The sequence below is a fragment of the Acomys russatus genome, chromosome 15 (genome assembly GCF_903995435.1).
Source record: "Acomys russatus chromosome 15, mAcoRus1.1, whole genome shotgun sequence".
NCBI lineage: Eukaryota > Metazoa > Chordata > Mammalia > Rodentia > Muridae > Acomys > Acomys russatus.
This window is the reverse complement of record NC_067151.1, coordinates 59,686,305-59,703,579: the sequence shown is the minus strand read 5'-3', so window position 1 is coordinate 59,703,579 and position 17,275 is coordinate 59,686,305. Positions and strand designations below refer to the sequence as shown.

The window sequence follows — 17,275 nt, the reverse complement described above, 5'->3', positions numbered from 1 at the left end:
GCTGTACACGGACACTGCGCCCTCAAGTGTAGCTGTTGCTCCTAAAGAATGTGACTTTTAATTGTGTTTACTTTTAACTAACCTGTGTTTAAGTAGCCCTGCGAGGCTACCCTGACAGACAGGAGCCTTAGAAAACAGGAGCCAACCTCATTTCTGTTTACATTAATACATGACAAGAGAAGCCGACACTCTGAAGAAACTACAACTTTACCTTGGGAACCACTTAACACCAGGCCCAGCTCAGCGCAGACGGCAGCACAGGTGATCTCATAGTCATGGCCTGTGAGAACGGCCCGAGGAGTGGTAGTTTCACCTTTAACAAGGAAAAAAAAAAAATACAAATCAATCCCAATGTATAAAGATTAAATAACTTGGTGTCAATTTCAATCTATGCTGAAGCCTACAGAGTTTTGAATTCATCCAAAATTTATTTTAGGACTAGTTTAAACTTTGCTACACTTTGATGTTAAAGTCCACATGTTTCTGAGTTCAAGAGCCCTCACGTGGTTATGTAACTACAACACTTTAAAGCGCAAACCTAAAGATGGCAAAGCCTGCATCCCATACCATTCCCATATTAAAAAAAAAAATGGGCCCCTCGGGTAGATGGATGATTCTAAAATTAGGGCCTTGGTTATAATGAACCCACAAAAACATCACACAACAACTCCAATGCTTGCCCATCCCATACTCTGTGCATCTCAGCGAATCCCTACACAGAACGGCCATTCTGAGGCCATACAGCCCGGCTCAGGGTTTCACACTTTGACTATTCATTGCATTTTCATGGATTTACCCATAGTGCCCTCCTCCAAGCATACTGACAGAGTTGAAACAATTTGTTCCTAATTCTGATCTAAGCCTAAGCCTGTGTAACTTGAAAATCTCTCCAAAATTATTACAATAAATGACTAAAGCTAAAAAAAAATAATAATAATTTTATAAAATAAAACTAAATAAGAACCTGGGCTTAATTTACATCTCAAAGACAGGTCGTCTCCTCTTCCTAGGGAGCCGATTACAACCCTCCTAGTAAAAGCATCTGAAGTGGGGTACTTATCTCCAGGCAGCCTTTCTCTGGAACACCTAGTGTCTTAGTAGGTCTGATGTGTAGTTCTCACAGAGTGCCTCCCTGCAGCAGAGGCAAGATGGATGGATGCCTGCGTATCTCTACTGATGGTCTCGGAGGCTTTGGGAGAGAAGGTGGGAGGAGGTGATAGCAGAGAAGAAAGAGCTCACCCTGCTTCTGTGTCACAGAGGGAAAGCTGCCTACAGCTTCAGAAGTGACACAATCACAGGCTTCAGTTGTGACCGAACTTGTGCCACAAGGTCACACAGGAGTCTGTGCTTAGCCAGAAAGGCCCCAGTAAAAACTACACTCACCCTCTGCATTTAGTGTGTAAAGATTAAGCCTTTGCAAGCAACTAACAAGAAGGACCCTGCCAGCGTTCTGAACTCTGCTGTAGACTGGTTTCATGGCATAGCTGGAACGGATGCTGTGTAGTCCAAAAGGAGCAAGTATGCCCAGCAAGTAGCTCACTATGAGCAGCGGTAGAAAAGAACAGTCTCCACTGTAACCAGAGATGCTGGCTGTCCTTAGGGCTGTCACTCATGCTAGGAAAGATCCCTACTAAGTCAGGAAAATCCACCAGAAGCTCACTGCCCTGTAGAGGCCGGTGCTGCTGTGAATACACTAATCTGGCTTCTAAAGCAGGAGCTTTCAGGAAGTGGGTCAGTGAGCTCCTCCAACATTTTTGCAGACTATGTGCACAAGCCTGGGATAGGCTTCACTGAAAGCACAGAGATACATGACTCCCAAAAAAAGGCGAGAGAGAGGGGGGGGGGGAGGAGAGAGGAGAGAGAGAGAGAAAGGGGGCGGGGGACTCTGCTTGTAAGAAAGTAGCTTGCTGCATGTGCCTTCCCTGGGACCAGCACTGACTGGAGGTCTATCATGACAGGTGACCGGCATGCTGTGTATGTTCACACAATGCACGGCTGTGTCACCACGGTGTCTCTTAAGGCTTTGGTGACTATCAGTAATTGTGAGTGAGATTTTAGTCCATAAGGACTTGTGTAGTAGCCTGGTTTTCTCTGGGCCCAGCTGTCAGGCTAGCCCATACCCCTAGAGAAGGGGAGGGAGACCTCAGCTAATAGAGTAAGGGGCCAGCGACAGGTGGATCCAGGGACCTGGTTTCATCTGATTTTAGGTTTGAAACATATAGGAGGAACATACTCAACCTATTACAATGTCTAGTTGATATTTTCCAAACCAAAAAGGAATCTGTCATAGACCAATTTTTATTCCCTAAGTCCGTAAATTTTGAGGGGAGGGGGCTTCAAAGAGGCCAATGATACAAGCCCATGTAAATGACTTGATTTTGTATTAAAAAATCAGGAAATTTAGAAAGTTTAAATGTTTAAAAAGTTAATATGTTAGCCATCACTCATAGTCCCCTTGCCATATTCAAATTCCATAAAAATAGCATTATAATGTTATTCTTGAAATTACTTTCTAATTTATATATTCTTTTAAAATCAACCATTAAGATCAAGATAATTTAAGGAATACATTTTCAGTGCAATTACTCCTTTTTGTTTCCATAAATTACAAATGATTTTAATGGTGGTGAGATTTGTGTTTTAACTTGAATAATCTTTCCTCAGTGGAAAGTGAAGGTCTGAAGGAAAGTAAGTGAAAAATGAAGGCAATTTACATATAGGCCAAAATAAACAAAGGACAGATGGGTCATACAGAGGCCAGATAGATATCTTTAAGGTAGGCAAGCCAATGCTTTTTTTCTTTTTCTTCTGGATTTAGGAGTATTTTTCTCAGTAGCTTAATGGAAGGAGGGAGAAGATTGATCTCAACTATATTCTTTTTTGTTTTTAGTGTGAGAGAGGAACAGAGCATGCTCTAGGACTATGACATCAGAGGGCAGGGAACCTCAGAAAGGGGTTAAGCCGTAAACGTTCTTCTTCGCAAACACGAAACAGCAGCTTCCAGGAATGCAAAGCACACCAAACCATTTTCCACTACACAAATCAGAAGACACAAATGCAAAGCAACTTGAGGATGGAGAAGGCTCTTTCCTTTCCTGGGGTCTGACTCTAAATAAAGGGCTGTTTAGTGCTGGGCTTTGTTGGCAACGCGTTTCCTAGTCCAGGAAACAGGTTAGACAGTTCAGGAAATACGAAGGGGGTGGCGGGGAGGGCTGAGAACACAAGCTCAAGTCACACAACAAATTAAAAGCGTCAGGGTAGAGCTATGACCAGTTGCTTCTCAGGGAGCTGGATTTATGGTAAGAAATAACAACAAAACAAAAATCCAACTGTGCTCAAGTTGCCTCATGTATAGAAACAAACACTTAAGGCTTCTGACTCCTAAAACTACACATAGCACATAAGAAGAAAAGCCATTTCTGCTCACTTATCTGAAGTACAGATGGAGTGGTTTTCATATTTTCTCCTTATCAAAAAGTATGCTCAAAATAAAAACCAGTTGGATTTTTATAACTCCCAACAAACCAAGGCCATTAAATATTAAATATTGAAATTTCACTATTACTGTTATAATTCTATGATATATGATTTAAACCAAACAAACACAGACTGCTTGAGCTCAGCAGACATTCTGGAAATTACTTGGAATGAAATTAAAGGCAGAGAGGATCATCAGAGTCAGAACACTGGTCACTATGGGGCTCATGGCATCTATCAATTTTCTGTAGTAATACAGGATGCATCATCATCTGGGTTGTAGAGGAGCCAGGTGACATCATCGAACAGAGAAGAAAGGTAAGACCCCTTTGCACCTCTGTGTAAAAAGCCAAGAGCAAAGGGCTGTGGTTACAGCCCTCTGGTCAGCTCCGGAGCTGCCCCTCCTAGCTACTTATCAGCTCAAAGCAGGATGGCGTAGGGGCCATCAGTACAAACAAGACAATTCTGCACATGCCCAGATTCCAGAGGCATCACCAGTCTCACCTAAGGAGCAGTGGAAGTCTGTAATACATCAGGTTAATTCTATTGCTGAAAACCTTCAATTGTCAATGGATGCTGACAGTCTGTACGTTTGCTCTCTCAGAGAGCAGGATCTAGGATCTACCAAAGCCCAGACCATAAAGCACGACAGATTCCCTTAAACCCTTTAAAGTCTTACTGTGTGAAAGTCGTCATGGTTTTCAGTAACGCTGGGAGAAAAATTTATCTTGTTGGTAGTTTAAGAAGCTACACTTCAAACTTCTTAAAGAAAAATGAAAAGAGAAAAAGGACAGACTTCTAGGACTGCTTTGAAAAGCTGAAGCAAGTACTTCAAAGGAAAGGGGTCTTTGTGTGAGAGCAGTTTTATGACTACTGATGCAGATCCTACCAAAAGCTGAAAGGGAGACTCAGTGCATCTTTAGGGATGGCCTTAGAAGAAGATGAACAAGTCAAATGAGATGAAAGACAGCCCAAAGCCTGCTACAGATCCCAGGCACGCCAGCTTTTACAGATGCGCTTTTCTCAGTACATAACAGCGAGTGCACTGGGGAAAGCCATGACCTCTAACAACTCAGCTCGGTTTCAAGTGAGGAGCTCCATAACCCAGTTAGTGTGTATGCTGGGTCCTTATGCAAAGCAGGAACACAGTTATTGTAGCACCGCTGGGAGGAAGGTATATCTTTGTATTATTAAATGTGTTTCTTTGTCCCCCTTATAAATATCTTTATCAAATGGAGTCTGAACCTCTTAACATTTCATATCTGAAAGGGAAAAACTAATTCCTCTGCTATCTTGTTTATAAGTAGCAGATGAGAAAGATAATTCCTGAGATTTACCTCCATTAAGGCAAAGGAGAGCCATAATCCATGTGAAAATACACTTTTTAGTTTTTTTTTTAAAAGTGAGAGAAGTTCCTGCTATCATCAGCATCACCAGCCCAGGCTTAGAGAGGTGGAACTATCCCAGAGTGCACTGTGCAGTCCTCAGCAGGGTCGCATGCTGTGGCACACAACCCAGCATCTAGCAGGAAATGATACGGGCTCTGCACTTTCCTGTGCTCAGTCTTAGAAGTATAAAATCACTCTTCCCACAAAGTACTTAATGGATGGTTCCTCGACTGTAGTCTGCACACTCACTGCCCACTTTCCTGTTCATTCCCTCTGGCCTTCACTGAGTAATGCTTCCTAATGCTGTAGGTATAGTGTGTGGCACACAAAAAATAAGGACAGGAATACAATATGACCTTTTGTTTGAAATGACTTGATTTACAGTGGTCATTGGAATCTGAGGTGCAACTCACTGGTAGAATATTTAGTCTAAGACCCTGGGATCAATCCTAGCACCATAAAACTCAGAAATGAAATGTTTATCAAGTCAAGTTCTGTCTCTCTTACCCTAATCCTGCAAATTTTAAAGATTAAAAACACTACTGAGACTCAAGCACTCATTGTAAGTGCTCTGTATGTCAAGTCAGCATTTAGCATTAATTAATGAACCTGTAAGTAAACACCAGTGATACAATTCTCACACTAGCAACATCTTGTTATCTAAAGAAAACAAAAATAGAACACAAAACTTGATTTTGTTAAAAACAAAACAAAACAAAACAAAACAACAGAAGTCACTTTGGCTGTAGGTAAGTTCACAAACCAAAATACACGATGAGGTTTTAAGTATAAATATTTCCAACACCAAAAAAACTTAAAGACTATAGAAGACATGCAAGTTACTTCTGAAGATAGATGCTTGTATCTTACACATGCAGTTTGTCTATTAATTGCTGCTGATTAATACAAAACATTCATGTGAAAACCAAATGCTTGGCTTTCTCATGTGGCTCACCACAATGGGAAATCAGAAAGGAAATGGCTTTTTGCTGATAAATGTTTCCTTTTACCCCTGATAAATGTTCCTTAAACCTTTCCAATTTACTTCCTAATTTTTCAATGAAAATTCTACCACCCTTTAATCATAGAAAACTAAATTATTTGGGATTTGTTCTAGACATTCACTTTTCTCACCCTCTCTTTCCCTTCCCCCTCTGCATCCATCATTGTCTTCTGGTGAAAAGATGTGCTTAAGCATGCAGATGCACACCTTTAATCCCAGCACTCAGGAGGCAGCGGCAGGTGGATAGATGTGGGTTCGAGGCCAGCCTGGGCTACAAAGTGAGTCTAGGACAGCCAAGGCTACACAGAGAAACCCTGTCTCAGAAAACCAAACCAAACCAACCAAACCAAACCAAACCAAACCAAACATGCAGACTACAGTCAACACTCCACAGATGCGTTAAGGGTGCCACATGCACTAGAAAATGTGGGTGGCTTCTTTTGTAAATACCACTAGAATTACTAATGAGAGGCAAGACTGGTTGGTGTGGAAGTCAGTGAAGGCTCCTGGCTCCTGTCACTTCATTCCTCTGCTACACACCTGTTTTCCGCACAGGACTCACCTTCTGAGCCTATGCTAAGCAGTGAGTTTGTGTGAATGACTCTGTGTGTAAAGCTATTGTAGGGAGTGGGGGTGTAGTCGTGGTAGAATGCACACCGCTGGGCTCAATCCTTAGCAGCCCGAACCCCACAGCTCTGTCATGACATGCACCATCATAAGAAATCAGTGTGACAAAACTGTCTTTTTATGTCGTTTGTAAATAATGCCAAGTGCTTTCGTGGTAGGATTGCATCAGATTCTGTGATGCTGATAATCCAACTAAATCCAGTACAAACTGTAGTACAGTGCAGTGGCTAACAAAGAGGCCTCTGGGGCTGGGGCTGGGGCTGGAGCTCAGTGGCAAGGTGTAGGCTTAGCGTGTGTGAGGTCCTGGGTTCCAGCCCCAGGACCAGATTTAAAAAAAAAAAAAAGACTATGCTGAAGAGTGTTTGAAGTTGAATCCACTCTACAGCACCTGCCCACTAGGTGATCTCTCGGCTCACTAAGTGTGCCCATCTTCTAGGTAAGAGACTCAGAAGCTTTGGGGTCAAGGCATAAGGAATCTCACTTTCATAGTTTCCTCCATAATAACAGGACAGGTCTTCACACAGGGCTATTGCAAGAGTTATGTTACTATGCAGAGTGTAGGTAAGTCCTGAACACCTGTGAGCTATCACCCAGGAACAGCGAGGCTGATATAAAGCCCCTTTCAATAAAAGGTATTTCTCCCCTTGAGTTAGGTAAGTGCCAATTAGAGATGGGTCTTATTAATTTTGTTTATTGTTAAGGAGTTATATACCTTAGTTTCCCCAAATCATACTCTGATCTCTTGCATTCTGCCTCGTCTCAGATTTTATTGCTTTCCCCGACAATCCACACATCTGTAAAGAGCAGGAAGTGCAGATATCCCTACAGTCTGTTGTATTTTCTAATTTGAAATTCCTCTGACTGTCTCCCGTTGTCAAATATGATGTGCTCGTTCTGAAACGTGCAGGTAAGTCAGTAAGTTGTGCAGATGATAGGAACTTGCTTTCAAGTCCCACAAACTGGAAATGCATACTGCTGGCGTCTGCCTGGCCGTGAGTCCAGCGTCTGCATACATTCATATACATGGGCTTTTAAGGAAATGCACATACATTTGTCAGTACTTGTACGACACGCTGTAGATAGTTCCGTGACCTATGACTTAGCAATACAGAGAACATGTGCCTTCATGATCATAGCACACATATACAGCACCTCTGGCAGGAGTCACACAGTTCTTCAGTTCGCTCACACACCATACTCTGCTGAGCCACTGTGTTGTTTGCCTCCTATTTTGAGACTTCACTTATTGATTCTCCATAGTGGGGCTACTTTCTCTTAGGCTCTACATCATCTATGGCTCCTGCACCTAAATATAGGTATCTAGTACAGACAAAATTTACCTACACAGAAGATGGATGCAAGTGACAGTGTTCACATTTGTTGATATCTAACACTGAAGTTTATAAATATAAGTTAAAAAATTTAATATACTGATTATCCAAATTATTTAAAAGTTTCATTGTTGCCAGTTATTTTTAAAGATTGTAATTTAATTACATTTTGCCTTTTTTCCTGCTAATCCCCCTTCCTTGCTCCCGTTCAAATTCGTGACCTCGTTTTCATTAACACACACACACACACACACACACACACACACACACACACACACGTGTGTGTGTGTATATATATATATATATATTCCTAAGTGTAACATGTTGAGTCCATGTAGTATTACTTGTATGTATGTTTTCAGGGCTGACTGTTTGGCGCCAGACAATTGGTATGGTCTTCCCTGGGGAGGCCCACCTCTCCTGGTCCCAGCTTCACGCGTTACCTGTACTTCTCTGTGTAAGGCTGAGGCCTCCTGGGCTTCCCCCCTCCCCCATTCAATTTGGCATGTCAACTGGTGCCATCCTTCCTTGGCTCACATTTGGGCACTCAGGTTGATGAGACTTTATGGGTACAGCTTCTGTTATCACTAGGAGACAGTGTCACAACAAAGCCACTGATCCTCTCTGGCTCTTAGTCTTTCTGCCTCCTCTTGTGCAGTTATCTCTGAGCCTTAGGTGTGGGGTTGGGACTGAGCTCTACAACTCTGCATTTTATTAGTTCTAGTTTTTAGCTATTAAAAATATCTGGTTTGTGCTGGCATAGTAGTGACACACACCTTTAATCCAAGCGGTTGGAAGGCAGAGGCAGGTGGATCTCTGTGAGTTCAAGACTAGACTGGTCTACAGAGTGAGTTCTGGAACAGTCAGAGCTATATAGTAAGTCCCTGTTTTAAAACAAAAACAAAAAACCTTGGTCTTAACCGCACCAAAGAAATAATAATTTCAGTTACAGAAAACCACGATCTATAAAAATGAACATGGCATGCTCAGTGGTCATGAGCTGGAAAAGGAACTGAATTCTAGGGAATTATTTCCTTCATTTAAAAACTCTTGCAGAGTCTGGCTGCCAAGTTCCAGTATCTGTCCCAATCCCCTGCTGGGTGGAGTCTCACAGAGTTGTATGAAAAGAGTGGGGGATGGAAGGCCCTGGGTGGGTGTGTTGCGGGGGGTGGGGGGGTGGGTGTCTTGTCAGGAGCTCCACTAGGAGACTATCAAGGTTGGTGATTCTGGACCCAGGGGGCCTGGACAAACTAATGCACCAACCTGGGACATTGCAAGCCGAGGACCTAGTCCCCTGTTCAGATGTAGCCAATGGACAGCTCATTCTTGAAATGGGGAAGTGATGGGAAGGGGGGACTGCCTCTGACATGAATTCTGGTACCTGTGATTTGATTGATTTGATCACTGCCCCTTGGTGGAGAGGCCCTGTGGGAACCCACAGGAAGGGGAAGCTGGCTAACCAGATGAGACCTGATAGGCTGTGGCCAGAAGGTGGGGGAGGAGGACCCCATCGGTCAGAGGTCTGGGGGGGGGGACTAGGGCAGACAAGGGAGGGAGGGTGGGAACAGGAAGAGCGAGGGGATCATAATCAGGGTGTAATGTGAAATAATAGTAATAGTAATAACAACAACAACAACAACGATAATAATACAAACAAAACACTTCCAGAGTCTCGAGAGATGGCGCAGTGGTTTCGAGCACTTGTTCCTCTTGCAGGGGACCTCAGTTTGATTCCCAGAACCCACACGGTCGTTCAAAACCACCTGTAACTTCACTTTCAGGGGAAACAATACCTTCTGGCTTCCATGGGCACATACATAGCAGGCGGGCAAAATGCTCATACATATAAAATAAGTCAATCTACAAAACAAACAAAATCTTCCAATCCTAAATTTGAAGTATGACCAAACCTATTAGAATGTAAGAAAACTTAGTTAAAAAAATAGTGGATAAGCCAGGCATGGTGGCACATACCTTTAATCCTAGCATTTGGGAAGTAGAGGCGAGAGGATCACTGTGAGTTCGAGACCAGACTGGTCTACAAAGTGAGTCCAGGACAGCCAAGGCTACACAGAGAAACCCTATCTCAAAAAACAAACAAACAAAAATAATAAATAAATAAAAATTTAAAAAAATTAGTGGACATGTGATATGCAATAATATAGCTAACTAGGTTAAGACAACTTAAAACCACACCCAGCCACCCACCAGCTGCATATGAAGGTTTACACTTGTAATCTCAACCTGTGGGAGGGGGCAGCAAGAGACTCAGGTGTTCCAGCCTAGGCCAGATTACTGGAGAGCCCATATCAAAAAACAAAACAAATAAATAGCCCAGACCATGATAGACTCAATTAAAAAATTCATTAATTAGCACTTTTAATTAGCTCTATAAAGTACTGGTTCTGGCATGTGAAAACTAAGGTTAACTAGAAAAGGCAGGATAATTATTTCTTTGTAAAAGAAACAATTTTAGAAGCACAAATAATTTCATATAATATGGCCCTTCATAAAGCTTCAGGGATATCTACTGCATAAGATGAGGCACATGTACATGTAAGGTCTCATGCACTCTTTCTAGTGAAACGAGCCTTTCTGGAAGGTGGTAAAAATCAGTCTAATGTTGACCCGGAGTCTCAACTAAATGCATACTTAGTAATCTTCAGTAATGCCACACTCATGGGGGAGGAGTGCACTATACCACATTCCAGCAGCAGACAAATCCTACTTTTACATGTGAGAAAGGGCAGCAGGGCGCACATTACAGTTTCAGGTTAATATCTGGCCTGAGTGTTCTGGAAGTCTATAGGATGACAGCCACCCAGTATTATGTACTCTCATATTAATTTCAGCCATTGTTTGAAATGAAGATTCCTACACTGAGCATGAAGTATGTACAACTTTCTTCGGGATTGCCCCTAATGCCTGCATATGAAGATACTCAGTTTCAGTTTGAGGGCATAAATCAGTTTCTCTGTCCTCGGGTTTAGGTGGCTACAGCCCATGGGATGAATGGTATAGTGACTGTTCTCTGCGACCAAACAAGGTAAATAAATGTGATATATTGGCCCATCACCCCACCGCTCTGCATATGGTGCACATTAAGGCTGTATTCGTTTGCCATATGAATATAATTCCTTTTACTACATCTACTATTAGCTACAAGAAGTAAATACAGAGTTGTTGTGCTGGAATCTGAGGGCCTGCATTACATCACAGAGCACTAAACATCCTGGACCTTCTGGAGAATTTCATAGACATATTTTTAATGTCACCTGAACCTGAACACTGCCAGCATACTGCTTCAAACCCGCACTTTGAATTTTACAAGAAAATAAAGAAAACCATGAGCTAGTGCAGTAGGGCAGGAATGAGCTGTATTTGGTCTGAGGGAGGCATATGTAAGAACTGGAGTCCTCGACAAAGAATCAGACCCAGCCCTGTTCCTCACATAAAAAGGCCGTGTGCGCCGACAAACACTGCTTCCACATACAAACTGAGCGGCTATAAGGACCCAAGACTAGGTATTACCTCAACAATTTCTGCCAACTGACTTACTGAAGACCTATGATCGCTAAGACATGAGTTACCTCAGGACAAACTGTGCTGCTTTGTTGTATTAGGCATGTACTGTGCTTTCCTTAAAATATTTATTATAAAGTCTCAATTCCAGGTTAGTGTGGAGCAGAAGAACAAAATGATTTCTTTTTAAAAACATACAAAGTTCAACACATCACACATATCCTGACATTTGAGAACTATGAATAATATACCACAGGCAATTAGAGACAAAATAACCAGTGTTTCCGCATCCTGCCTTTCCCATTAGAGAGCTTTATGTCCCAAAATGTGTCCAGCAGATGGTGCTCTAGGCTACCTACTTACAGAGAGGACATTGCACTACAATCTCCTATATTTTGCCAAGACAAAGAATAAGGATTTATCAGTGGCTTTGTAAAACATATTAGGCTTTGTGATAAAAAGGATATAATTCCTAAATATATGCATAAAAGTATGCATATGCATAAGCACATGTGCATGGAGGCAACCGGTAAATAACTCACACCTGGACGTGTTACGACACCACTTCTCTTACAGACTTGATAAGTAGTCTATGTGTGTATCAATGGTATTTATAGTCATAGGGCAAGATTATTCTAAATTCATTAAAAAAAATTTAGAATGCCTTAAAGTTAGAATTCATTTTTAATTATAGCAGGAATGTCTCATTAGGGTGATACTAGTAAAATTAACAACATAGGATTTACGGTAACGACTTAAGTGATGGATGGGCGTATAACAAAATGAAGTTTTAGACGGGGGGAAAAGAAGCAGGGCAGCTTTGGTGTACAGTACTTTAAAAACAGCTCTGCAGTCTGTTAGTGCCAACCTTACGGTTAATAAAATCTTCTTTCTAATTAACGGTGCTGAAATATTTTTAAAGAACAGAATCTTGTTGTTATAACCCCCCACCCCCACCCCACAGACGCCATTCCCATAAGGAGAAAGCTGACACAGATTAGCATGTCTGATTGCAAAGAGGAAAAAAAAAAAAATGCCACCTTTCCATCAAATCAAAACCAGAATGCAAGAATGTTAAAGTACTTTACTGAAATAGTGCACACACAAATCTATGCAACACCCTCACAGTCGGCGGCATTCATTTGCTCCAAAAGCTAATAGACTGTGGCTGTAAAAAAAAAAAAAAAAAATTTACTTTGAAATCTAAAAGTGTCACATACGTGGTTAGTTTTTAAAATTCAAGTTTATAATTTATTAATGTAATATTAAATAGTAAATAATAACTGTGGTATGTTTTCATCATGTTTGTGTAAGTACAGTCATGTCAAAGTTGGAAATGTTTAAATACCAATTTAGCGCACCAAAGGAGCACAAATTCTCCAGAATTTGGAGAGGGCAATTCGGTTATCACTGTTCTGAAGGGAAAACCTTTCACTGGAGGAATCTCGGCCTAAGACACCGGACTGGGGTGAGGTAACAAGATGCTGAGCTTTTTGCAGAAAACACCTTTCACTGAAATTGTCCTGGTTAATGTTACAAAAACCATCCACAACCAAGTGGAATACTGTTTTCAGCCATCTCACTGGAAGGCTGCATTCCACCGCAGATAACCATCGCAAGACAATAGCGCCAAAGGTGAAAGACGGCCTGTCCGCGGAGAGCAAGCCTTTGGCTGCATAATCTAGACAGGTTTCATAAAACATCTGAGTCATTTTTAAAGCCTCAAATTACACTATTTATAGGTTTCATCCAAGTTGAGTTAGTCTGATTTTTATCCAACTAATACACATATTAACACTGTGTAACATTCAGTTAAAATAGCTACAGAGCTACCAACTTTATATACAGCAATGGTTATCAGATTTGAAGGGAATGGTATTTGGCTCTTGCTTATGATCCTTGCAACTAAAATCACTAACTATTCTTGTGATTTTAAAGTTTAAAATAAAGTTAAATAGCCGAAAGAACTAGTATTAAAAAAAAAAAAAAGCAATAGGTTGCCCCTCCTCCAGTTTTCTTCCTTTCAAGTAATAAAAGAACTGAGGTTGAAGTACAGCCGCTCTACAAGTGCTTGCATGCGAGTGCGTGGTCGCTCTCTGCTCTCTCGTGAGTTTATCGGCGGTTCCCAGACACAGAGCAGAGGGCCGCAGCGCAGAGGGCCGCAGGAGTCTGACCGCTCATCTGAGGCTCCGGCTCCAGCAGTGGCTTGCAGCCTTCACTGAGCCTGAGGTGCAGAGAACTGAACCAGCTAGCAGGAAGGCTGAAAACAGTTACACACAGTAAAACTCTCTGGGATTGTCTGCTATTTGTTTTTCATCTTTCAATTCTAATGTGTGTAAATTCTAACAGTATGAAATAAGTACCTGCTTGCCTTTTTCCCGGATGCATTCTTCAAAGCTAAAGCGGAATTGAATTAGGGCATCGGATATTATAAAAGGGCCAGAAAAGATGAGGAGATAGAATTTAGGCAAAATACATTACAGTTTTCTGAAGTTTGTATTAGATGTGCTGTGTTGACTCCCTCCTCTTTACTACCTGCATTCTTAGGTGTTAATGTCCACCATATTACAGAGACTGAGAGAATGGCGGACACAGCATGAAAACGGGAAAATTCTCACATATAGCCAAGATGGTGTTTGTGTGGTGACTGATGTCCTCTGAGCACCTTGTGCCTCTGATAACAGTTACCTCCATTGCTTTATTTCCCAGATGAGAGAGAAGGGCCACAGCAGAGCCAGGAAGTTAGATTTCTCTTCTACAATGAACCCAGTATTTGATCACTCCTTCTAGTCTCTCTACATATAAAAACCATCTCTAGGACAATTTATAAAGTACTTAAATAAATAATATTTAAATACATGGCCTTTTCATTTAATGTATAAATAGATATAAAATATTCTGAAAACCTGAAGTTTTTTTTTTTTTTTTTTTTTTTTAAAACAGAATTAAATCTCTGAAATGCTACAGCAGTTCTACGCCAGAGCTGTGAGCAAGGCTTCAGCTATTTCTCAGAACACACACTGCTGAGAACTGCGTTAACACTGAGAAGGCAGTCAAGTCTAGTGGAAAAACAAAGACGCAAATATCTGTGTTTGTGGGTATAAACTGCTATACATGCATAAAACATTTTAAGGCAAGAAAAAGGCTTTCCTAAATACTTTGAGACAAATAACAAAGCGGTAGATTTATGTATTATCTATGTGAAATTTAGGTTTGCCTGAGATAATTTACTTAATCTTATATTTAAAGAAACAGGAAAAAAGAAACTGAAAGTAGTTGCTCTATCTAGGAGGCCAGAAAGGAAGAGGCATCAGAACCCACCCGCCTCGGTCTAAGGATAATATAGTTTATATTTAGAGAGAATGAAAAGCAAATCCCTGACTTTTTATCTTTTGAAGCCGACTTTAATCATATATAAGCAGAGCTGTCTGTGTAAGTTGGGACGTACAAAGCCGCCTTTCCCATAGTACAAACACACTGCAGTTCCTTCTGAGTGCTGAGACTGGATCACCAACAGTATCAGGACTTTAAACTTATTTTTCTATCCTACTCACATAGAAGATTAGCTTTGATTAAAGTCATAAATATGTCCATTAGATAGCAACTGAACACAATGTTTGTTTATGATCCAATGCAAGATCTCTCAAGTATAAAAAGAAAAACTGGCTTTGAAAAAACTTTGCACCCTACTAAATAAATATTAGTATTTTTTGAACAAAGTGTTCACTGTCACAAGTATTACCCATTTTTGCACAAACTGGAGAAGTCAATCGAAAATATGACAGGGTGAAATATACTTACACCCAGACACAGGGCCCGTATTCAGGTGATAGCGTGAGCCTTCCTTAACCAAACACACTGCAACCAGCTTTCAATTAAGAAATGGTAAATATTTAAGAGCAGTCACAATGTCTACCTTATGAAATGGAAATCTATAGCTATTCTTACAGGAACTCTTCTCTGTTGTCACAATCATTTTAATTAAATTCTCATTTTTCAGGTGGTCCCTTTAATTGTTTTTCCTACTTCTTAATGTGTTTTTTAAAGCCATCTCTTGGCTGCAGCTGTGTGCGATTGGTTTTAATGGTGGCTGTTTCCTTTTTTGCCTTCTGTGAATTACAATTTTAAATGGTTACACATTTTTTTGGTTGTTGTTTTACTGCCTTCAGTGCAGTTCCTGAAAGATGTTTAATGCTGTTGGTGAACATTTTCATTTCCCATCTGAGAAGCCAAGAGCCAATTTGAATATTCCATATTGGCCTTTTATGATGTGTTTTATCTTTAATATGTAAACGAAAGCTTAATTTTATAAATTTCCAAAATTATAGCTTTTATTTTCCTTTTTTAAAACATGAATTCAATAAACAAGATAATATGTAATTTCTCCTTCATGTTACATGTTATTGTTCATGAGAACACCTCTATTTTAGTCAGTGACAGCCGTTGCAGCCAAGAGCTAACATGTCTGCATGAAAATGACTATAACATGAAACAAAGGTTTCATATGTGGACTTGAACTATCAGTGATTGTAAGATGTTTGTAATCATGTCATCTAGGTCAACCTTAAATTACAACGTAGAAATAAAACACGCTCGATAATTCAGTTTTGTCCTCACCGTAAGGACAGAACATTTTCTCTCAAAGTGTTGTTCTTCTACTACATCACAGATAAAAGTTCACTTTAAGAAGGTGGTACTTACTGCCTGGGTTATCGCCAATCCCATTGCTCTTTCCATTCCAGTACCACAGAAGAAGGGTTGCATCACGTGACCCTGAGAGAATGTAGCAATTTCCCCCTATATATGACTCAGAGCGAGTTAGGCAAGTGACGACATCCCAATGGCCAAACACCACTTGGACCAATTTTCCTGAAATACAAAACAAATTCACTTAAGCCACAATTAAAAGACAATGCAAACTTCTATCAAATACATAACCTGAAAGACAATTATGCCGTAATAATTCAGATTCTAGAAGGTTCTGATATGGTAGCATTTTGATTGTTATTTTTGTAAATGCTATCTATAATAGTTAAAAAAATTAGTTGAATAATGACAACATTTTTGAAAGGTGTGTGCTAAGAATTTCTGAACAAGTAATAATTGAGTATGAGGGCATCATATCCTTATAAACAGTTACTATAAATTACAAAAGAATAATAATTACTGGCTAAAGCAGGCCCAGGAGAACACTTACACTGGAACCATTTAACACTTTCTGGAGTTACTCTGTGACTCAAAACCTCAGCCTGCTGCCTCCCGAGGAAAGCCCTCCAGAGCTTGGCTTACTAGCAGCCTCCCCTGAAGGAAGCTCTCTGTTCTTGGGTCACCTCGAAGAGAGTTCCTACTTTTTCAAACCAGGACTACATGGACTAACTTTTGATGAAAGGAACAATTTATTATGATTGCAATTTGAACCCCGTCACTCTTTCTTTGTTCTAATTCTCTGAATGATGAAAATTCCTTTGGGGGTGATGCTGCCATCAAGACTGCAGTGGGGCTAACAGGAGGGACTGAGGGCAGTGCAGAGGAACCTCGTCAGCATACACAGTCAGGGCTTCAAACCACGTGACAGCGTCAGAAACAAAAACCAAGTTCTTGTTGTGAAGAGTCTTTGCTTGACCAACATCGTGGTATCATTTATAGACTTGTCTAAAGAAGTAGGTACCTGCAGCGCCTCTGTTCCACCCTAGGTTATAGCTAGCATTTCCCCTTGAAAAGGCTATGGTGTACAATGAATATTACAGACTGTCTACCTTCAGCATTAAACATGGATTTAAAAGGAGTGTGAGTGTCAGTAGGACAAAAATATATAAAACTATTCAAAAGCCTAAGTTCTCAGTTAAAGGTTGGCATCTAAATGTACTAAGTAACCTTTCTTTCTCTGTGTCTGTCTCTGTCTCTCTCTCTCTCTCCATCCCTCCCTC

At 40.8% G+C, this 17,275-nt stretch overlaps 1 protein-coding gene across 1 annotated transcript in view; it reads right to left on the bottom strand.

Annotated features, from left to right (window-relative positions):
* Window positions 1-17,275, bottom strand: part of Lrba (LPS responsive beige-like anchor protein) — a 540,702-nt gene that overhangs the window by 11,144 nt on the left and 512,283 nt on the right. The window contains exons 53-54 of the mRNA XM_051157393.1: window positions 16,050-16,217; window positions 212-313 (exon numbers count right to left, since the gene is read on the bottom strand). Coding sequence (XP_051013350.1) covers window positions 212-313; window positions 16,050-16,217 — 270 coding nt within the window. The remainder of the gene's footprint in view (window positions 1-211; window positions 314-16,049; window positions 16,218-17,275) is intronic.